The following is a 25,131-nucleotide window of genomic DNA, read 5'->3' on the forward strand; positions in this document are numbered from 1 at the left end:
CCAGCCTTCCCGCTTTCCGAGCAGAGCTGTTAACTTATGACCTCCCAGACGCTAAGTCGCGCTTGCTGTCGGAACACAGTGTGTCCGGCCCCTCCGCTTTTGCCAGCCAGACTCGGGGGCTCTGCTTGGCCGGCGAGCCGCCCCTCCGCCCCGCTCCCTGCCGCCAGTCCGTGGAGCGCGCACGGCCTCGCAGCCCTTCCTACCCTCTTCCGTGGGCCTCTGGTCTGCGCTTGACTCCGGAGACTCCCTTCTGCTAATCCTCTGGCGGTTTTCTGGGTTCTTTAGGCAGGTGTAGGTGGAATCTAAGTGATCGGCAGGACGCGCTGTGAGCCCCGCGTCCTCCTACGCCGCCATCTTCCGGATACCTATGAGTGCTTTGTAAAATGCAGACTGTTGTCTGGGTGCAAGGTAATATGTAACACAAATGTTCCTCACTTATATGCGAAAAGACTAAAACTCATAAAGGTTAAATGAATTTTCTAGTCACATGGCTGATAATAGGCAGGATGAAAAATTAAGTGTCTTTGTCCTGTTTTAATCTTTGTTTCCTACACAGCAAATTCTTAGTAAATATTTCCTACTGCATAAAAGGAGATAGAAAGCCCAGATAGCTATATAACTATTAAAGAAATTGAATCAAAGTTTTAAAATCTTTCCACAAAGCATCCGTCATTTTATAGGCAAATTCTACTGAAAATTCATGGAATATATCAATACAAAACTATTCCAGAGAATAAAATAAGAAGGCATACTTCCTAACTCATTCTTTGCTACCAATATGACCTTGATAAAACTAAAGAAAAATAGTATGAAAGAGAAAAATTAAAGGCTAGCTTCAGCCTTGAATATATATAGATATTTTAAATAGAATATTAGCAAACTGAATTCACTTCTATGTAAAAAGTGATTACTCAGTGTGACTAAGTTGCATCGTTCTCCAGCAATGCAAAGTTGATTTTACATGTGAAAATCTGTAGTGTCACTCCTCACATCAACAGATTAAAGAAGATAATGGTCATCCTAATAGAGGCACAAGAGGCATTTGTGAAATTTTTACACCAATTCATAAATTTAAAAAAGAAAATAGCAAGAGAAGGAACTTTCCTTAACCCGATAAAGGATGTTTACAAAATAAAAACAAAACAAACACACCTCTAAGTAGGGAAAATTTAAAAACACTCCTTTTTCAAATGGAGAACATGGATGTCTCATATTCCTGTTTTTATTTGTTATACTGGCTGCCCTAGCCAAAGTGAAGATAAAATGCATTAAAATCATAAGGATTTTAAGGAAAAGCACAAAACTGTCATTATTAACAAATTAGAATTTCTACAAAGAATGTACAAAATAACACAAAGTATTAAATAAAAATAGTAAGATATTGGCAAAGTTAGCTATGAGACCAGTATACCAAAGTCAGTTGATTTTGTGTACTACAATAACAGTTAGGAATTGTAATTTTAAAAAAATAACTTACCTTGTCAACAATAATTACAAGGTATCTAGAAATAAATCTAACAGAAGATAAGTAAGACCTGTTTGGAGATATTATAATACTTTATTGAAAGACATTAAAAATTCTCTAAATAAATGGAGAAATATCCCATGTAGGAAGTCAGTCTCAATTTTGTAAGTGTGTCAAGTACCCCCAAATTGATCTGCAGATTCAGTCCTATTCCATAAGATTTTTTTTTCCTGGAACTGACAAACTGATTCTAAAATTTATATGAAGGCACATAATTATCAAAAGTAGTCAAAACAGTTCTGAAGAAAAGTAGTAGGGAGCTGCAGAGTGAGTGAAGACTTGTCCTACAAATATCATAAGTTAATATAAAAGAATTTATGGTCATGTAATATTGGTATAGGTGTAAACAGAATGATAAGAAAATCACAATTCAATTGAGAAATAGCCCTAAACACACAAAATTTTGATAGGGTATATGTGCTGTACAGATCATAAAGAAAGGAAGAACTATTCAGTAAATAGTATTGGAATAATTAAAAATTGGAGAAAAAATGACATTATATCCCTATCTCATACCGTATAAAAAGCCAATTCCAGATATATCAAATGTAAAAGCCAAAATTTTTAGAAGAACTTGTAAGAAATATGTGTTTGACCTTGGGATAAGGAAGGATTTCTTGGATAAGATACAGGAAATAGTATTTGTAAATGAATGATTATTAAACCTGACTACATTGAAATTAGAAACTTTTTTTCATCAAAAGACACCATGAAAAGAATGAAAAACAATCCACAGACTGGGTGAATATATTTGCAATAATATAATCAACAAAGTATTAGTATTCGATATATATGAAGAAGTCCTTCAAATAAATAAGAAAAAGACAATCCAATAGAAAAGTGGGAAAAAGACACAAACAGGTATTTCACAAAAAAGAATGCATGAATGAATGATATGTATATGAAATGTTCAACATGATTAATGATAAGGGAAGTGCAAAATAAAACTACCACAAATTGTCATTTTGTGTCACTGGATTGACAAAAAATACATTTGACAGTAGCAAAATTTGGAGAGGATATTGATCAATGGAATTCTTACACATTGCTGGTAGAACTATAAATAGGTTAATTACTTGAAAATAGTTAGGAATTAGCCTGTAGAGTGGAACATTTTCACATTATACAATCCAGGGTTTCCCTCCTGGGTATAATACCCTAGAAGAATTTTGCCTGTGTGCACAGGGAGACATGTACAAAAAGTTCATAGTGACCCTGTTTGTAATAGCAAAAACAAGGAATAACCCAAATGTCGATCAACACAACAATGGGTAAATAAAATTGTAATATGTCAACACCTTGGAACATTATTCAGCAGTGGGAATAAGAAAATAAAAGCACTACATGCAGCTACATGGATGAATTTTAGGACCATAAAGTGTAACCTTAGAACACTGGATGTGGTATGAGTCTATCCATATAAAGTTAAGAAACAGGGATGCCTGGGTGGCTCAGTTGGTTAAGCATCTGACTTCAACCCAGGCCATGATCTCATACTCCCTGAGTTCAAGCCCTGTGTGGGGCTCTGTGCTGACAGCTCAGAGCCTGGAGCCTGCTTGGGATTCTGTGTCTCCCTCTCTTTCTGCCCCTACCCCACTTGCACTCTGTCTTTCAAAAATAAAATAAAAGCATAAAAAATTTTTAAAAACAAAGATAAACAGTATTTTGGGCAAAAAATATAAATGATAAAAAACTTTTTTTAAAAGAAAAATGATAAAATTTAAAGAATGGCTAACTTTTGGTGGAGAGATAAGTAGATATGTTAATGTAGGAGTAAGTAGAAGAAAGCTTTTGATGAAGGTTAGTGGTGGGCTCCAAAGAGTTCAATCTAATATTGTGCTGTGTGATTTGTACACCTGTGTATTTTTTATCTGTATCAAATGTCATATTAAAGTAATATATTTGTTTTTCAGAAATCTGCCTCAACCTCCGAGATCCTCCAACTAACATAATTATCATTCCAGAAAAGCAGGTGAAACCTGAATGGAGATTGCCAAAATTAAATCACCGCTTTATCACAAGGTAAAATGGCCTTGTGTAAAATACCTTGAGTATTAATTTTTAACATTAGACACTGAAACAATGTATTATTATGGCTCAAAATCTACCCCCAAATTATGTCCTATCAATTATATAGGTAAACATTTTCACAGTCATAATTTTAGAATGCTTTTTCAGTGTTTAAAGATACAGTATTTAATAATTTTCCTTTTTTTAGATCAGAATTGGATGATATGCCAGAAAATCATATCTGTGATGTTATTGGCATTTTAGTTTTTGTAGGAAGGGTCCAGAGGTCAAAAAAGAAAGGTAAGCTTTTAAAATTGAAAGTCATGAAAGTATTTCAGTGAATAGTTCTGTGTTCATACATGCATAATTGGTTACCTTCATTTATTCTAATATTCTATCCATATAGAAAGCCGTGAAGATTTTTGGTCATATCGCTGGATTCACATTGCTGACGGGACTTCAGAACAACCATTTATAGTGGAGCTGTTTTCTACTTCTCAGCCAGAAATCTTTGAAAATATTTACCCAAGTATTCAGTCCAATATTTTTATCTTTTTATTTTTGGAAGTGGGGGGCATTGACTTAAAAAAATGTTACAGTGTACTGACTTACAGAGGAGCATGATACTGAGTTAGCAAATTCAAGCAGTGTGATAGCATGTTTAAATTTCTTCTATATTATCATATTTGGTGTTACAGAAATTAACCACCTTCTGGTTTTCTATTCAGAGTTGATTTGGGTTTGAAACCAGTTTTTCAGAAAACAGGTGCTTTTATCATTGCTCATTATTAGCATTTCAGGCATAAAAGCTTAACATTCAGTGAAACTAAAGCATAGGTACTCAATTCCCTTTGTATCCATTTGAAAATTGACTAAGTAGACCCCAAAAAAGACAACGAAGACTTTACTAGTATAGAATTGATTGGTAGGGGATTGACATTTTGTGTAATTAAGTAAGGACAATGTAAGTATGATTTCATTTGAGTTTTAAATTAATGTTAGATTGGTGGTATTTTAGCAGCTGGTCAGTGTTTCACTTTGGTGTTGACCTTTCCTCCTTGCATTTATTCAGATATTTAGGTATTTTTTCCACTAATTTTATTCATTTGAAAACATTTTAGGTATGCCCTACTATATATTTTATACAACAAGTTAGTTTTCTGATCTATTATGATAAGAAAAGAAGTATATTTAATACTTTTTAGCAAATTAAATGAATTTTTCCTTGTATCAACTTGTAGCATAAAGCTATTATAGATACTGTATGCTATTTTACTATTTTTCAAGTGATTATATGAATAAAATACTGATTGTGAAATGTTTGCCAACATTGGGAAATCTTCCAATCTTGACCACCTGTAATTTTTAAAATCGTCAACAAGGTAAAAATTGTAGAACATCAGGATATCTAGAGACCGTATACAGAGCTGTTGTGCTACCCCTTTAGTGGCTGTTGCAAAACAGCATTACACACCATTCAGATATTACCTTATTAGATTCTGTCATCGGCTTGTGAAATTAAAACTTTAAAATATATCTGAATAGAATTAAACCTCACCCCAACTGTTCAGAAGGCAGAAAGAGTTTTTGCTAAACCAAGGCATGAGCTTCCAAGGTGAGCTGGGCTATGATTTCTCATGTAACTTCTCTCAGGACATAAGTGATTGGTAGTGATGACTTCTGATGACAATTCTGTTACCTCGTTTTATGTAGGTTTTATGGCCAGAGCCTCTCTCTTTGTAGCCACTTAAACAAGCTGGCATAACTTTCAGATAATTATTTTTTTCACAGAAATGTTGCCAAGTATGCATGTTCTGTTTCTTATGATAATGTGAAGTGCATCTCTCTAAGAAAGGTGACCTTGGTGAGATTTACTCTAGCACAATAGTTGACAATGATCACAATTTATTTTCATCTTTTGACCAAGATGAAAAAAAATTATTAAATGAATGATGAGTATTAAGGGGGCTTTAGGCCTATGAAGGGGAACATGACCAACTGTCTTCTGGAATAATACCAGAATCCTTTGGGAGTAGAGCATCTTTTTCACTTTTGATTAAGGAAACTGAAGAGCTAAGGGGGAACTAATACTGTTTACTATGTACCAGATGCTTGTTGATGCTATCTCATTTTGTGCTCCTAGTTACCTTTTTAAAAGTTGATGTTTTTACAAATTTACAGGTAAGGAAACAAAGGTCCAGAAGGGTTAAGTAATTTCCTGGATGTCAGACAGCTAAAAGGTGTCGGGTCGGAATGTCTGGTTTTTAACAGTCATGAAGTGAGAAGTAGATGTTTCTTTAATATTCCTATATCAACATCTTTAACCACGAATAGTGACGTATTTGTATGGTTTTTAAATAAAGGACAGTAATATAAAGTAGGAATTATTCTTAGTCATTTCAACAGATTTCCCTTATTTTTATTGCCCAAATAAAGAAGTAGGAAATGTTAGATATAGTAAATGAGTTTATAGTTATTATCATACTCTAGGGAAATATTTATTTCAAATGAGAACTTAACCGTTATTGTGAGATTATAAGTATTTACATTTATTTCCTCATTTCCTAGTTCATAAGACCATAACTGTTTGGGTATGTAATGAGTTAAAAAATTTTTAAATGTTGTTGGCTTTAAGAAACTTTAGTAACTGACAGTTAAAAACAATTCAGCAAGGTGAATAGAAGAGAATAGGTTGTATAAGCCCTGTCATGAGGCTTAAGGTCTAATTAAGATAAACACCTGCATAAACAAATTTAAGTTAATAATGCATACCCCTATCTGGTGGAAGGAGAGTAATTCAGGGATCAGTGTTAGATTGGGTTAATCAGTAAAAGCATCCTGGAGAAACTAAGCTTTTTTTTCTCTGTAGGAAATAACTATTCATACTCAGTTGTGTGCCTGATTAGAAAGACTGTTGCAGTCTTCAACTGTGCAGCAAGCAGTGACTTCAGTTAGGTGCAGCCATTGTACTTTCTAAAGGAAAAGTAAGTGTTAGATCCCATATCTAAAGGAAAAGGTTAACTGTTAGATCCTTGTTGTTCCAAGTGTGGTCACAGGACCTGCAACACTAGTATCACCTCGAGCTTATTAGAAGTAGAGAATCTCAGGCCCCACTCTGAAACTACTGATTCTTAATTTGCATTTTAACAACTGTCCCAGGTGATTCCTATGTTTATTAAGGTTTGAGAGGTACTGTGTTAGATCCTGATCTTGATATGTCCTCTTTGAAATGCAGAAGTTATTTCCTGTTTCCATTTTCTACAGTGACATATTTCGTGTGTACTCAGTTGAAACTTGTCAGGAATGATGCTCAAGTACCTAAACTGCTTTACCTAACCACTACAAATGAGAGCCGAGTGTTTCTTACTGGTGAGCAATTTGTTTATATTTTATTGGAGATGTAATATATTTTCTACTGACTAAGTTAACGTTTACATTAAAACATTTGACCACAAGATAGCTTTATTTTAATTTCCTTAATCATTGCGAGAATGTTTTAACAAAGAATATTTAGCCCATGAAATATATTGCTTCTGAATTATTTATGACTGAAGCAATGATTTTCTGACTCACTGGAGAATTGCTTTGATGTCCTTTGGTTAACTTCTAATTCCTACCTGATGTAAGGTAGATAATCATAAATTGCTTGATAGATTGAAGATTGTTAGGCCCTATATCACAATATGGATACAATTAACTATTTTTAAATACTAACTAAAAATATGAATCAGATTTTGGTCCCTGATCTCAAATTTTACTTACATAGCAAGAAGAGTCTCACTAGTTGTCTACAAGTACATTATTTTTCTCTATTCTTTCTTATAACAGGGTCAAAACAATAAAGATAAAAGGTTCCAAATGAGTAAAGAAATAGTGTGGTGTGTTTACTAAAATACTACCATGTTAATCATTAAGAAATTTGTCAATAGAAGAATCCTAGGAAGGATGTAATACACATCTTTGTCAACACTTCCTTTTATAAATACTAACAATATCAGATATAAATGGCACTGTTAAGTATGTTTTAAGAACATGAATTTAAATGCTGATCTATATTATAGGCTATTCATTTTCAACATGATGCCATACCTTTAGGTGAATACATGATTTAAAAATCAATTTTTAAGAAGATGCCAACCATTTTGATAGTTAGAAAAATCCAGATTATTAGTTTTTTTTGTTATGACTTTTCAGTATCCTATAGATGGCTACACTTTAGTCCACTCTAATATGTCTGATTTCCTTCTCAATTTAGGATTGGTTTAGTGTCTGATAATTTTTGTATACATATCAAGTGTAATCTGCTACACGGTGAATAAGTGAACTTGACTTCTTTTCTTGGTGACATAAGAGACTATTGTAATATTAAACTGTTTTATACAAAAAAATCCTTTAAGTTTATTACAGCGATTTTTTTTCTCATTTTTTGGTTTTACCCTTCTTACAAAAGGTCACAGAGGCCAGCCATACACCAACGATATCAAGGTAAAAAACTTTATTCATTGGATTAAAACAAGGACTGATTCTGAGGAAGTGAGGACTACTGTTATTGGTGGATATTACCCCTATCCACCAGTGCCAGAGACATTTTCGAAGTATAGTAATTCTGTCAAAGGTACTAAGTAATTGCTAGTTATGTATATGTTTATGTGCTATGTATATGTATATCGTAACGTGTAACAACACTCACTGATAAAAATTTTGTCTTTATTAAGACCTAAAAATACGTGTGGTGACTCCTAAAGGTTAATACTTGGATTTTATTAGATTAGAATAAGGGAGAACATAGATGATGACTAACTGGGCGTCATATCTTGATTTAATGTTACTGAGATCAAATCTGACTTTAATAGATCCCAATTCCTATGACATTACCTAGAGAGACTAAAGATATCAAAGGAGACACTGGATAATTTGATATCAAGATATTGACACTGTATTATGTTACTCTTGTGGAATGATACATATTGGATATTACACAATTGAGCACTACCTTTAAATAAAAATGACACCAAAATAAATTAGATGCAGAACAAGTACTGATAAAAAGCCTAACATTAATTTATTTTAGAAGAATTAGATATGATGGTTGAAAAGTTTAAAATAAATGCATTCTTTTTTTTTAAGCTGTGGGATAATTGCATGGTTCGGGGGAAAAAAAGAGAAACTTTAAAATACTAATCTATCATCATCTAAATACTGGCATCGTCTTGTACTTCATTATGCCAGCAATACATAATATATGGTTGTGTATATTAAAATGTGTGTTTCTGTGCACTTTATAGTTTGAAATATGTAAATTACAATTGACCCTTGAACAACACAGGTTTGAACTATACAGATCCACTTCTATGCAACTTTTTCAGTAAATATACATACAGTACTGTAAATGTTTTTTCTTACGATTTTTTAAATAACATTTTCTTTTCTCTAAGTTACTTTATTGTATGTGCTTATCAGCTGTATGTTGTCACTAAGGCTTGTGGTCAATGGTAGTCTATTAGTAAAGTTTTGGGGGAGTCAAAAGTTATACATGGATTTTGGTCTTCATGGGATTTGGTTCCCTTAACTCCCATGTTGTTCAAGGGTCAGCTGTCCATTCAGTATGTAAAATTTGTTTAAAATCAAGACTCCAAGCTAGAAAACTGTATCACAGTTTAACTGATAAGTATATTTTGCCTATTTTATAAAAATTACATAAGGGATGATGCCAAGTATAAAAAGAAATCTCACAAATTTAACTTATGTAGCAAGTTTATGATTCCATACTGTAAAATGACATTGCAAATCTAATTCTTATTTTTATCATTTCAGTTCTTTAAAACTTACAGTTTCTTTGGAATTATTCTTTTTCAGTTGAGTCGCTCTTGACAGCTATAAGTGAAGTGAGGAAGGAGATTGAAGACTTGCAGTATAGGGAACAAAAGCGCATTGCAATTCAGGGGATAATTACTGTTATAAAGTATATCCCCCATGCCACTGCAACTGAAAATGCCTCAGCATCAGAAACACTTCGGGTATGGTGCCAGAGAATTAATAGCATATCTTTGAAAGCACTGTGATCAAAATTACAATCGGTACCTTGTACGTTTTATTCTGAACTCACATGTATTGACTCTTGATGATAGTAAACCTCAGAAAAAAAAATCATTTATGTTTTTTTGTTTATTTCCTTTTTCTATCATTTATTTTGGAGCAGGCTGGGCTAAAGGTCACAGCCTCTGATATTTCCCAAGGCCCTCAAAACTTGGTGTTTTGTTTTTGCTTTGTGCATAATTGAATCCCATTGTGATTCTCTTTATTTAAATTCCCAGGTGGTATATATGATTATTCCATTCCTTTTGTCCAGGCCAGAGAAGTATAGGAACACTTTCACAGGAAGTTTTTACCTTTATATTTGGCATGGCAGTCTCACCCAGATTTTGTAAGAGGTAGCAATGACTTTGGTATGATAAAGATTCTAGTAGAAAAGGCCACTACTGGAATCTAGGCACAATCAAGACAAATAAGTTAATTTTTTCCCTGAATTTATATTTGTAAAAATTATTTCTAAGGTTTATATTCATGGAAATAAGTATCTAATTCAATTTTTCAGTTATACAAGCATAAGAAAAACTTTTGTTTATCTTCCTTTAAAAAAATGTTTAATACCAGTTGCATTAATTAGGATAAATATAATCCTATCTATAAATTAGCTTTATAAAAAGCACTTTTATGTTGTAAAATGTTGTCATAAATCTTAAGATTATAAAAAATGGGTAAACTAAAATTATACAGTCTTTTAAGAAAAATATTTTTTTTAATTAGTTTAAAATGTTTTCTCTGAATTTTTGGTTTTAGAATGCTAACCGACCCTCAACATCCCAAGCAACTAGAAAAGAAAATCAAAGTCAGGAAAGAGATAATAATAAACAATATCAAGATGATGATCCTATGGGCTCTCAGTATTTTCCAGCTACACATGAAAGTTTGAGCCCTACCAAGAAAAAAAGAATTCTGCAAGGGCCATGTGCCAAATTGTAAGTCATTTGTATTAAGTATACACATAGCATATTAATTGTTTTGGCTTATTTCTACCCTGTAAAATGACCAATTATACTAGAAGTGGTATTAGTTTTCTAGGGCTGCTGAATTCCAAGATCAAGATACTGGCAGAGTGACTTCCTTCTGAGGGCTGTGAGGAAGAATCTGTTCCATGCCTCCCCCCTAGCTTCTGGTGGTTACTGGAAATCTTTGGCATTCCTTGGCTTCTAGAAGCATCACTCCAATCTCTGTCTTCACCTTCACATGGAATTTTCCCCTGTGTGTGTATCTGTGTTCAAATTTTCTCTTCTTGTAAGGACACCAGCCATATTAGATTAGGGACGTGCTCTGGAGTACTGATCTACTCCAGTAAGATTTCATCTTAAGCAATTATATCTTCATTGATCCTGTTTCCAAATAAGGTCACATTTTGAGGGTTGTTGAAAATGTAATTGGTTATATATTAGTCCTACTGGTATTTAGTAGGGACATAATTCAGCCCATAATAGTCTGCCATCTGGTCCCTAAAAATTCATATCCTTTTCACATGTAAAATACATTCAACCCATAATAACATCCCAGAAAGTCTTAAACCATACCACCATCAACTCTGAGTCTAAACTCTCATCTAAGCATCATCTAAATCATATGCGGATGAAGTGCAGAGTGATTCATCCTGGGGCAAAATTCTTTACATCTGTGAGCCTGTGAAACTAGACCTGTTTATCTGTCCAAAACACAACAATGGGACAAACATAGGATAAGCATTCCCATTTCAAAAGGGAGAAATTGGAAGGGAAGGGGGTCATGAGTCACAAGCAAATTGAAAGCCTAGTAGTATCAGGACTTTACCCTCAGGATCATTGTCCCATTTCTTGAAGGATAACACATGATCACAGCTGAATATCTCTTATCAACTCATTTCCTGAATAGAATCCTAGACAGCCCTTTCTTCATTTCATCCTACCTATGTCCCTTTCAGTCCAAGCTAGTAGCATGCCTACTGAGATGATTGATTGGATCCACAAATCACAAACCTAATCTCTTGGGCAAAGGACTGTCCAACAACACCCTTGGTGTTCCCTCCAGAGGAAGCTTTCTAATTTTTTGCAGTATAGATAAGCTGAGAATTTTCCAAATATCAAAGCTCTGGTTCCTTTTTTGTTAATAATTTTATTTTCAATTTCTCTCTCCCTTCTTGTATTGTACTGTAAGCAATAAGGAGAAACCAGGCTGCCCCTTCACCACTTTGCTTAGAAATCTCTTCACCTAAATATGCAAGTTGATTGCATACAAGTTTCACCTGCCATTCAGCACAATTCAGCCAAGATTTCTGCCACTTCATAACAAGGATCACCCTTCATCCAGTTTCCAATAACCCATTCCTCATTTCTGTCTGAAACCTAACCAGAAGTACTTCTTACATTCATATTTCTAGCAACATTCTGTTCATAATGATATATATATTCTCCAAGACAAGTTTTCTCTACAGCTCTCTTCTTTCTGAGCCCTCAACAAAGTCTCCTTCAAAATCCATATTTCTACAGACATTGTCTTCAAGAAAATCTAGAGTTTTTCTAATATTCACCTCAAAACTCTTTCAGCCTCCATGTAATACTCAATCCCAAAGCCACTTCCCCATTTTAAATTATTTGTTACAGTAGCACTCCACTGTACTGGTGGTAGTGCTGGTAACCAAAATCTGCATTAATTTTCTAGGGCTGCTATAATGAAGTACTACAAACTGTATGGCTTAAACAATGGAAAAGTACTGTCTCACAGTTCTGTAAGCTAGAAGACCAAGATCAAAGTGTCCACAGGGTCAGTTTGTTTTAAGGACTTTGAGAAGGAATCTACCCCTTGCTTTTCCCCTAGCATCTGTTGGTTTGCTGGCAATCTTTGTCATTCTGTGGCTTGTAGAAATATCACCCCCACTCTGTGTCTATGTCTAAATTCTCCCTTTTCAAAAGGACATCAGATACGTTTGATGAGGGGTCTACCCTACCCCAGTATGACTTTAACTTAACTAATTTATATCTTCAGTGAAATTATATCCAAATAAGATTACATTCTGAGGTACTGGCGGTTAGGACTTCAACAGGAAATTTGGAGGAGATACAATTCAACCCATAACAGAAGCCCTCTTACCTGCTACACTCGGCATGGACTAAGTGACAATGAGTTTAAAAAGGAGGAATTACAAACAATACATTTTATTTAAGTATTTTACTTGAATTTAAAATATTATAGCTTACATTTGTTCACCAGTTATCTAAGCATGAATCTTTCCTATATAAAATTCATCCACTATGAATCATAAATGATTAACAGATTTGATTTTTCTAAAGTAGAAGGATAACCAAGACAAAGATTAAGGAAGTTTCCTTCTAATCCTAGCTTTCTAAATTTTTCTCATGAATGTGAGTTGAATTTTGTCAAATGTTTATACTGAATCTGTTGATCTGTTGAGTTTTATTTTCTTTTCATGTAGTTAATTAAATTAATTTTTTGAGTATTGGATCATCCATGCATTCCTAGAATGAGTGTTACTACTTTTTTAAATGTTTAGAATTAATGTTCAATGAAACTATCTGGATCAGAGGCTTTTTTGGGAAGATTGTGATTTAATTTTTCTAATAGATTTTAGAATATTAATATTTTCTATTCCTTTGTCAGTTTTATTTTTCAAAGAATTTGATATTTACCTCTAGATTGTAATATTTTTGGTATAAAATTATTCATAAGATCTTATTGTCTTATATTTCTGTACAATCTATATTAATGTCCCCTTTTAACTCCTGATACTTGTAATTTGTGTTTTCTTTTTTTCTGAATCAGTGTTGCTATTCTTTTTCTAGCTACTTGAGCTAGATACTTAAGTCTTTGAATTTTGGCTCTTCTTTTCTAATATATGCATCTAATGCTGTATATTTCTAGGCACTGCTTTAGCTACCTACTACTTCAATTTTCAGGTAATTAAAAACAATTTTTAGTTTTCCGTGTGATTCTTCTTTGACTCATGGGGAAGTGTATAGTTTAATTTCTAGTCACTTGAGGATTTCTAGTTAACTTTTTTGTTATTTACCTCAGCTTATCCACTCTGGAGAGAGAAAATATTGTGGATTATTTTCATCCCTTGAAATGCGTTGACTTTCCTTAAGTTGATCATATGGTCAGTTTTGGTAAATGCTTCATATGTACCCAAAAATAATGTGAATTCTTTCAATGTTGGATACAGTGTTCTATTATGTAAATTAGGTCCAAGGATATTGATTGTGTTGATTATATCTTTTGTATCCTTACTTATTTTCTGTCTGCTTTTTCCATCAACTAATGAGACAGGTGTGTTAACATCTTCCACTATGATTAAAGATATATTTCTCCTGTTCTGTTTTTGTTTAATATATATTGGAAATATGTTACTGGATACATATTTAGAATTGTGGTATCTTCCTGATAGATTGCTCTCTTTGTTACTATGAAATTTCCTTTATCTGTCACAGTGTTTTCTGCCTCAAAGTCTGCTTTGTCTAATGCTAATATACCTGTAGCAATTGCCTTTTGATTAGGCCTTTAACAGTATATTCCATCCATCTTACTTTGAACCTGTGTCTTCGCATTTAAGGTTGTCACTTTTAAGTAGCACATAATTGGTTTTTTAATCTTATATAGCAATCTTTGTCTTTTACTTAAACTATTTGTTCCCTGTATTAGTGAAGTTAGTGATATATTTGGGTTTATATCAATTTTTGTACTGCTTAATCAAAGAGTTTTAATTATTCAGTTTCCCCTCTTTTGGTTACATGTTGTTGAGTGGTTACTCTATAAATTACAGTCTGAACACTTAATTTATTGTAGTTAAATGCAAATTATTGTCCTATATTCCTGATAATGCTAGAACCTTAGAACACTTTAACTCCATTTATAACCATTTTAATTATTTTTGACTTGGAGGAATCTAAGATGCAGAAAAGATAAAATATAGCATTTATACATGTGTGTATATATATTAAGTACTTTTAATTTCTTTGCGTGAGACACTTTCTAAGACTTCAATAATATTAATTATAATCCTGTTACGCAGATGAGGGAATGGCATTTTTTAGCATCTGCATGACTTTTATCTAAGGTTGATAAGTTCATGAAAAGGACAAGGTTAGAGTATAACTTCCAGCCTGTGACATAATTCTATACTATTCTGCCCCTACCCAGCATATGCAGTGTTCTCTTCTTTTAGCTCTTTTCCCTTTCTTCCTCTGTTATTTTTCTATACTTTTTATCTTTTCACTTTTAATTTTTTTTTGTTTCCTCAGTTGATACCCATTGACATTGTATACCTCCACTTCTGTCATTTAGCCCCTTACCTTTAAGACATTTATGTCATACAAATTACATATTCCAGTAAAAATCTCCTAAGCCACTTTTTTAAAACTTCTGTACAATGTAATAATGCTATTAGGGTTTGGGAAACTATTTCGTCTAATTTGTTTCAGATGGAAAAAGTCACTTCCTAATCACATGTATTAAAAAGTAGATACATGCTGTTAAAGGATCTCAAGATACATGTAATTTAACTATTTTTTTAGTTAGATTACTTTCACAGTTGATGTTTTCAGCTTTCTAATTTCTGGAGATACCAAATTTTTGGTGATTAAAAAAAGGTAAAATTACAACTATAATTATGCCTTTATTTGCAGGGGTTTAAAGGTAAAGAAATGGATGCATTCTTCCTTCATGAAAGCTGCTTCTTTTTAGTTCATTAATATATCTCACTAGCAAAGTAACAAATACTACCATTGTAAGAAAAAAAATCCATTGATAAAATAAGTTGAGCAATATTATGGTGGCATTCAACAATATGACATTTCTGTTTTACTTTATGCTTTTAGTTGTGGAAATAAAACAATAGAAAAATCTCATCACAGGAATATGCTGATAGCCCACAAGATGGAAATCTTTCCTTATAAAAGTAGGCTTCTCCTCAGTTTCAAAATAAGATACTTCCCTTTTCCTCCATTTATTTCAGTTCAGTAAAATGTTATTGAGTAGATATTCTATAGAGATACAAAAATAAATAAAGTCTATACTTTTGTAGACCTTATAGCAGAGCTTATAGCAGAATCTGGTGGGAAAGACAGACTCATAAGCCTGTAATTTCAATACAGAGTGATGAATGCTATGATAGACGTTTATTTCTGGTGCTATGACAGCATGTACAAGGAGCAGTGAGCCTTGACTAGAGATCAAGGATGGCTTCTTTTAGGAAATAATGCTGGAGTTAAATTTCAAAAGAGGAATACGAACTGGAAGGAGCATAAGGCTTGTAGAAAACTTTGAATTGAAGCTAGAGAATTAGGCCAGATGGTTTCCCAGAATATTTGAACAAAGCAACGATGAAAATAGGCCATTGAACTAATTTTTAAATTTCTGTCCAAAAGAATGAAATATATACACACATATATTATATATATATATCCATATTTCATTGAAATTTAACAAAGATAAATACTTCCTTTTGTGGGATTCTCCTTATTAAAAGAATATTTAAATCTACTGAAGTATTTGAATTATGTTATATATGCATGTTTATTCATAATATGAATATATGCTCCTTAATTTTTTAATGCAGTGCTTTAAGAAACTAAACCTATACAATTTCTAAATCTATTGAGTTAGAATAAATTCTGAATGGACCAATTAGTTTTTTTTTCATTGAAGTCTCTTTTTGTAACTATTGGTTATCCTTTTTTTATCTTTTGTAGAATTCCTGTACCTCAGCCAGAAACTTCTGCACAAAGAGGAAATAGACCTGACACACCAAACATTTTCCAATGTATGTTGCTTTGATGATGTTGATTATTATTTTTGAAATCTTTATGGAACATTATTATATACAGATTACTGTTTGCTTTGATTCTGCATTCTTTGTGTCATGCCTATGTTTAGCACGATAGAAGTACTTTAAATAAAAAAGAGGTTAGAGTGGAAGAGAGCCAAAGCATAAGAGACTCTTAAAAACTGAGAACAAACTGAGGGTTGATGGGGCGTGGGAGGGAGGGAAAGGTGGGTGATGGGTATTGAGGAGGGCACCTTTTGGGATGAGCACTGGGTGTTGTATGGAAACCAGTTCGACAATAAACTTCATATATTGGAAAAAAAAAGAAAGTGAATATAGCTGAAGATGAGCAAGGCTGGTGTTAGTGACAAATACTGAAGATTAGCCTTCTTATTGGGGTAGAAAAAAAGATATGTAGATGGCTAATTTGTAATGAAAATTAAAATAAAACCTACAGTTGCTAAATAAAAAACAAGCAAAAAAAAGAAAATAACATATTTTGTTTTGGATTGAAAGAAAAAAAACCCAACTTGTCAAGCCACATTACACCAAAAATGATATCATCTCTGGAATTGAAATAAAAATATTTCATTTAAAAAAAAAAAAGAAGTACTTTAAATAGATTTATAGATAGTTGTTTTTCTTTTGTTTTTTATTTATATTAGTTTAGGTCCTTGTCAAAATCCTGGTCCCAACTTTAAAATAATTTGGTATCATCACCAAAGTGGAAGTAAATGTAAACAAATTTATACTTAGCAATTTGTTTATTTGACAGTATGTCCGGTCAGATATACTGTTTTTAATTGCCAGAAGAATAAAGTAGGAAGTTTAAATTTTATTTGAAAATAAATATAGGTAAAGCTTTCTTTGCTATTGGGTTGACTGGTTTGAATATTTGGCTCATTTCTGAAGTAATTTTGTAGGACAATTTAGTGCCTCAGAGTGATTGGTTTAAATCTGGTCTTATAAGGGGTCATCTCGCTGGACTAGACTTTTTAACACTTTATGTCTTTTGTGCTCTTTGAGTTATTCTTTATTTTATTTTTTTAATGTTTGTTTATTTTTGAGAGAGAGAGAGAGAAAGAGTGAGAGTGGGGGAAGAGTGGAGACAGAGACACAGAATCTAAAGCAGGCTCCAGGCTCTGAGCTATCATCACAGAGCCTGATGCGGGGCTCAAACTCACAAGCAATGAGATCATGACCTGAGCTGAAATCGAACGCTCAACTGACTGAGCTACCCACGAGCCCCTTGAGTTGTTCTTATTTTGCGGTTGATTTCTTGTCAGTCTGGCAGATTAAAAGCCCATGAAAGGATCTGAAGTCTGCATCCCCCCCACCAAAATTAAAGCATAGAGAATAAGGGAAAAATCATTATACTATAAATATATGACAAAGCTCAGAGCAAGAATGAAAAATCCTTGGGTGCTAGAAATAAAACATCTTAAATTTAGTAGTGAGTAGGAACTAAAATTAAAACTGCTCTTGGGCATTTCAGAACTGGATAGAGACCTGAATGATTATAGGCTGAGGTATAATAATTATATGGCAAGGAGAGTCCAGACCACAGGCCTCCTGCATGTGAAGTAGAACTAAAATAATGTTGGAAGTTTATGAAGGACCAGAGAAAGTATGTCCATTGGTGTGGGGAAGTATCAAGGAGCTTTCTTTATCCTCTGGACAATAGTTAGGAAAAAGTCACCTGAGAGAAATTGGAATCTTAGACCTGTGCAACGTGGAGGTGTGGTCACAGTTCAGTGGACTATAATGGTGAGGACACTGAGCTAAGGAGTTAACAGTAATATCTGATCTCAAATCAGTGAAACCCTTAAGGTCTTGACAAGGGTAGGTGTGAAACTGCCTCAAAGAGGCATCTTATAACCTAGGGTATTTGGGACTCCCATAGAAAATGTAGAAAATTCATGATTAAAAAAATTACAGATTTGCCAAGAAAATGAACCACTTTGAGGCAATGTGATCAGATGTAATATGTAGGGAAAATTTATAGCCTAGGAACTAGAAATATGAAACCAATCAGAAAGAGGCTTTCAAGTAAATACATGTTTAAAAGGTTAAAGGAGTGAATAGAAACCATAAGGCATATATTTACAATGGGTTGAAGAGGAAGCAAATGTAGATGAAGAGAGAATTAGAACATTTGGAAGATAGGTACAGAGGAAATCACACCAGAGATAGGTAAAGAGTTTGGCAAGGTAAAAGAAAAGAATAATGTATGTAACCAAACAAAGATCACACTCCCAATATTATGGAAATGTGTGTAATTAATTAGTAAACATCTGGGAAACTGGCATGGTGGATAGGGTGAGAAGGTTCAATTTATATCTAATAAAAGTTCCAAGAAGACAGAATAATCAAGAAGAATCAATATTTGAAGGATACATTTTCAAAATTAAGGATTATATGTTAATCATTAGGTTGAAGGATCACAATGAATCCTGAGCAGAAGAATTAAATTCATATGCAGATGCATCGTAGTGAACCTCCACTGCATCACAGATAGTAAATATCTTAAAAACTGCCAGAAAGAGGGGCGCCTGGGTGGCTCAGTCAGTTAAGTGGTTAAGCGTCTGACTTCAGCTCAGGTCATGATCTCATGACTTGTGAGTTTGAGCCCCATGTCGGGCCCTATGCTGACAGCTCAGAACCTGGAGCCTACTTTACTGTCTCTGTCTCTGTCTCTGTCAGAGACAGTCTCTGTCTCTGTCTCTCTCTGCCTGTCCCCTGCTCGCTCACTCTCTCAGATATAAAAATTAAAAAAATTTAAATCTTAAATTGCCAGACAGAAAACACATTTTCATCTACAAAAGAAATATAATTAGACTGGAAGATTTCTTACCAGCAACAATAGATGCCTTAGATAATGGAAAATGTATTCAAAATCTTGAAAGAAAATGTTTTCCAACCTAGAATTCTATGTCTATCTAAACAAACTTTGAGGGTGAAATATATATATATTTTTAGATATTCAGAGACTGTGAGAGTTATTACTCGTATTGTCTCAATGAGAGTTACTAAAGAATGAAAATAAACCAAATAAGTATCAAAATGCTAGAAGAAATTATGAGGAAAGAAGTTGGTGAAATATTGGTAAATATAACTAAAAATAGGCAGTAAAAATTAATAACTATGGTAAATAATTTCATGTGATTTGAAACAAAGTAAAACTAAAATACTATTTAAAATAAGATAGGTGGGAAGATGAGAAAGCATTGTTAGGTCATTTTATCTTTATTGAGAAAGGAAGTGATTGATGAACTGTAGGCTTTGTAATTTCAAACATGAAAGTTAAATTTTTAAGGGCATGCTGAAAGAATAGGTATAGGGGGTATAACTTTCAAAACAGCACAGAAAAAAAGGGGAATTGTGAAAATTTGATCAGGACAATGGAAGGTAGAAAAGAAAATGCATGATTAAGAAAAACCACAAAATTATATAGCACAAATAATTCCAAATACATCAACAATTTCAACAAATGAAAACATGTTAAGCTTTCATGCATCAGTTTTAAAAATTAATCTAGTTATATGCTGCATATAAGAGACACACTTGGGGCACCTGGGTGACTCAGTCGGTTAAGAATATTATACTGTTTACAACTGTCGAGGAAAACATGCTAATCCTAAATGTGTAGGTACCTTACAATAAAGCTTCTAAGTAAATGGCAACTGACAAATTGAGTGGAGAAACAGACAAATCCACAATTATGTTTAAGGACTTTAACATCCCTTTCCCAAGAATTGATAGGAAAAACTAGACAGTAAATCAGTAAGAATATATAACATTATCAACCAACTTGACATAATATTTATAAAACACTCTACCTAATAATGGCAGAATACATATTCTTTTCAAGTACACATGGAACATTTACCAAGATTAACCATAATGTGGCCATAAAAAAAGTTTCAATATGTTTAAAGGAATCTAATGGTATGTTAACTAACTTATATTTAAATAAAATTAAAAAAAAATCTAATGGAGAAAATCAAACCCAAATTAAACAGACAGAAATTCTATATGTCATCAATTCCAAGATATCCATTTTTGCATATTTTAACATCTCTGATACTGGGATGCACATTCCAAAATGAATTATACATCATTATTTAATTGGCAATCTATTTTTTTAGTGGCACATGAAATAATGACGTGTTTTAAAATTTGCAGCATTTTATTGTATTTTTAAATATTTTATTTTTAAGTAATTCAAATCCCAATATCAAGAGTCACATGTTCTACTGACTGAGCCAGCCAGGCACCCCTATACCATTTTAGAGTCAGTAAAATACGAGAATAAAATTACAAACAAATTAGTGAAATATAAAACAAAAAAGAGAATAGTGGAACGTAAAGCTGGTTCTCTTAAGAGATTTACACAGTAGAGAAATCTCTAGCAATACTGACCAAGAATAAAAAAGAAAACTACAAATGAACAGTTGTAGTAATGAAAGAGTATAAAACTTATAACTGTTTTTAAAACTACAAGAGGGTATTATAATTTAATTTGTACACATTTCTAAGAACGTCCAAAGCCAAACTATTTATTTTTCATAGATACATATATAGGAATCTATTCTGGAATGGAAAGATATATAGCTAATTAATGATATAAGTTGTCTCTAGGGGAGGAAAGAAGAGAATGTGGCCAGGAAGGGTAAAGAAAGGTGATTTAAAACTCATCTTAAGTGTTCTGTTTATTTTATTATTTTATTCATATTTTATCTGAAGCATCCTGATGTGAGCAAACCAAATTCAAATAATTTATGAGACCATGGAAAAATTTGACCACAATATTTGATAATACATTACAATTATTATTATTAATAGTGTTATGATATCATGTTTTTTGTTTTAAGAAGTCCTTTAAAGATACACGTTGAATTATTTATGGGCAAAATGATATCTCAAAGATTTGCTTTAAAAAGAACAGTAGGTTTGGGAGTACATAGAATATACATGAAAGAAGGGTGGCCATGTGGTGATAAATGTTAAAACTGGATGGTAGAATCATGGGGATTCGTTGTACTCTCCTACCTACTGTTGATGTTTTAAAACTTATATAGTAAAATATGTGACAGTATTTGAAGCAAAGATGGCAAAATATAAGTCTGAAAATGTGAATTCTGGGTGTTGGATATACTGGTATTTACTATGGTATTCTATGTATTTTTCCAATGTTTCTGTCTAAAAAAATAAAAGATAAGTTTAAAACACTAGAGTATACAGGTGATACTTGAACTAATTCTTAAAAGATGAATAGACGTTTGTCAAATTAGCCAAGTGTATATAAGCCTACAAGAGTTTTAGCATAGGTACAAAGATAAGACATTTCATGGAAATCTCATGGAACCACCAACTGTTGTGGTGTTGCTAGAGTATAAAGTGTAAGGCAGGGAGTGGTCAAATGGCTGAAGAAATATTAAAGATCGACATTAATGGAGGACCTAGTATGCCATATGAAGAAACTTGGACTTTATTCTCTAGTCACTAAGGGAGAGATTTTGGAAAACATTAAGAGGCATAATTTGATTTGCATTTTATTTTATTTAAAATAAGTAAATGGTTTTATTTTTTCATTTTTTTTAATATGAAATTTATTTTCAAATTGGTTTCCATACAACACCCAGTGCTTACCCCAAAAGGTGCCCTCCTCAATACCCATCACCCACCCTCCCCTCCCTCCCACGCCCAATCAACCCTCAGTTTGTTCTCCGTTTTTAAGAGTCTCTTATGCTTTGGCTCTCTCCCTCTCTAGCCTCTTTTTTTTTTCTTCCCCTCCCCCATAGATATCTGTTAAGTTTCTCAGGATCGACATAAGAGTGAAAACATGGTATCTGTCTTTCTCTCTATGACTTATTTCACTTAATACTCTCCAGTTCCATCCACGTGGCTACAAAGGGCCATATTTCATTCTTTCTCATTGCCACATAGTATTCCATTGTGTATATAAACCACAATTTCTTTATCCATTCATCAGTTGATGGACATTTAGGCTCTTTCCATAATTTGGCTATTGTTGAGAGTGCTGCTATAAACATTGGGGTACAAGTGCCCCTATGCATCAGCACTCCTGTATCCCTTGGGTAAATTCCTAGCAGTGCTATTGCTGGGTCATAGAGTAGGTCTATTTTTAATTTTCTGAGGAACCTCCACACTGCTTTCCAGAGCGGCTGCACCAGTTTGCATTCCCACCAACAGTGCAAGAAGGTTCCCGTTTCTCCACATCCTCTCCAGCATCTATAGTCTCCTGGTTTGTTCATTTTAGCCACTCTGACTGGCGTGAGGTGATATCTGAGTGTGGTTTTGATTTCTATTTCCCTGATAAGGAGCGACGTTGAGCATCTTTTCATGTGCCTGTTGGCCATCCGGATGTCTTCTTTAGAGAAGTGTCTATCATGTTTTCTGGCCATTTCTTCACTGGATTATTTGTTTTTCGGGTGTGGAGTTTGGTGAGCTCTTTATAGATTTTGGATACTAGCCCTTTGTCCGATATGTCATTTGCAAATATCTTTTCCCATTCCGTTGGTTGCCTTTTAGTTTTGTTGATTCTTTCCTTTGCTGTGCAGAAGCTTTTTATCTTCATGAGGTCCCAATAGTTCATTTTTGCTTTTAATTCCCTTGCCTTTGGGGATGTGTCAAGTAAGAAATTGCTGCGGCTGAGGTCAGAGGTCTTTTCCTGCTTTCTCCTCTAGGGTTTTGATGGTTTCCTGTCTCACATTCACGTCCTTTAACCATTTTGAGCTAATTTTTGTGAATGGTGTAAGAAAGTGGTCTAGTCTCATCCTTCTGCATGTTGCTGACCAGTTCTCCCAGCACCATTTGTTAAAGAGACTGTCTTTTTTCCATTGGATACTCTTTCCTGCTTTGTCAAACATTAGTTGGCCATACTCTTGTGGGTCTAGTTCTGGGGTTTCTATTCTATTCCATTGGTCTCTGTGTCTGTTTTTGTGCCAATACCATGCTGTCTTGATGATTACAGCTTTGTAGTAGAGGCTAAAGTCTGGGATTGTGATGCCTCCTGCTTTGGTCTTCTTCTTCAAACTTACTTTGGCTGTTCGGGGCCTTTTATGGTTCCATAAGAATTTTAGGATTGCTTGTTCTAGCTTCGAGAACAATGCTGGTGCAATTTTGATTGAGATTGCATTGAATGTGTAGATAGCTTTGGGTGGTATTGACATTTTAACAATATTTATTCTTCCAACCCATGAGCACGGAATGTTTTTCCATTTCTTTATATCTCTCTCTATAGTTTTCAGCATACAGATCTTTTACATCTTTGGTTACGTTTATTCCTAGGTATTTTATGCTTCTTTTTTTTTCAATATATGAAATTTATTGTCAAATTGGTTTCCATACAACACCCTGTGCTTATTGAGGGCCCTCAATACCCATCACCCACCCTCCCCTCCCTCCCACCCCCAATCAACCCTCAGTTTGTTCTCAGTTTTTAGCAGTCTCTTATGCTTTGGCTCTCTCCCACTGTAACCTCTTTTTTTTTCCTTCCCCTCCCCCATGGGTTTCTGTTAAGTTTCTCAGGAGCCACATAAGAGTGAAACCATATGGTATCTGTCTTTCTCTGTATGGCTTATTTCACTTAGCATCACACTCTCCAGTTCCATCCACGTTGCTACAAAAGGCCATATTTCATTCTTTCTCATTGCCACGTAGTATTCCATTGTGTATATAAACCACAATTTCTTTATCCATTCATCAGTTGATGAACATTTAGGCTCTTTCCATAATTTGGCTATTGTTGAGAGTGCTGCTATAAACATTGGGGTACAAGTGCCCCTATGCATCAGCACTCCTGTATCCCTTGGGTAAATTCCTAGCAGTGCTATTGCTGGGTCATAGAGTAGGTCTATTTTTAATTTTCTGAGGAACCTCCACACTGCTTTCAAGAACGGCTGCACCAATTTGCATTCCCACCAGCAGTGCAAGAGGGTTCCCGTTTCTCCACATCCTCTCCAGCATCTATAGTCTCCTGATTGGTTCATTTTAGCCACTCTGACTGGCGTGAGGTGATATCTGAGTGTGGTTTTGATTTGTATTTCCCTGATAAGGAGCGACGTTGAGCATCTTTTCATGTGCCTATTGGCCATCCGGATGTCTTCTTTAGAGAAGTGTCTATTCATGTTTTCTGCCCATTTCTTGACTGGGTTATTTGTTTTTCGGGTGTGGAGTTTGGTGAGCTCTTTATAGATTTTGGATACTAGCCCTTTGTCCGATATGTCATTTGCAAATATCTTTTCCCATTCCGTTGGTTGCCTTTTAGTTTTGTTGATTCTTTCCTTTGCTGTGCAGAAGCTTTTTATCTTCATGAGGTCCCAATAGTTCATTTTTGCTTTTAATTCCCTTGCCTTTGGGGATGTGTCGAGTAAGAGATTGCTACGGCTGAGGTCAGAGAGGTCTTTTCCTGCTTTCTCCTCTAGGGTTTTGATGGTTTCCTGTCTCACATTCACGTCCTTTATCCATTTTGAGTTTATTTTTGTGAATGGTGTGAGAAAGTCGTCTAGTTTCAACCTTCTGCATGTTGCTGTCCAGTTCTCCCAGCACCATTTGTTAAAGAGACTGTCTTTTTTCCATTGGATGTTCTTTCCTGCTTTGTCAAAGATGAGTTGGCCATACGTTTGTGGGTCTAGTTCTGGGGTTTCTATTCTATTCCATTGGTCGCTGTGTCTGTTTTTGTGCCAATACCATGCTGTCTTGATGATGACAG

The 25,131-nt window shown here is 34.0% G+C and overlaps 1 protein-coding gene across 1 annotated transcript in view; it reads left to right on the forward strand.

Annotated features, from left to right (window-relative positions):
- RADX (RPA1 related single stranded DNA binding protein, X-linked) overlaps nt 1-25,131 on the forward strand; it is a 75,074-nt gene that overhangs the window by 26,501 nt on the left and 23,442 nt on the right. The window contains exons 4-11 of the mRNA XM_007093776.3: nt 3,439-3,547; nt 3,744-3,835; nt 3,942-4,064; nt 6,800-6,904; nt 7,986-8,150; nt 9,392-9,552; nt 10,376-10,554; nt 16,321-16,391. Coding sequence (XP_007093838.2) covers nt 3,439-3,547; nt 3,744-3,835; nt 3,942-4,064; nt 6,800-6,904; nt 7,986-8,150; nt 9,392-9,552; nt 10,376-10,554; nt 16,321-16,391 — 1,005 coding nt within the window. The remainder of the gene's footprint in view (nt 1-3,438; nt 3,548-3,743; nt 3,836-3,941; nt 4,065-6,799; nt 6,905-7,985; nt 8,151-9,391; nt 9,553-10,375; nt 10,555-16,320; nt 16,392-25,131) is intronic.

Source organism: Panthera tigris, chromosome X, assembly GCF_018350195.1.
Source record: "Panthera tigris isolate Pti1 chromosome X, P.tigris_Pti1_mat1.1, whole genome shotgun sequence".
Lineage (NCBI taxonomy): Eukaryota > Metazoa > Chordata > Mammalia > Carnivora > Felidae > Panthera > Panthera tigris.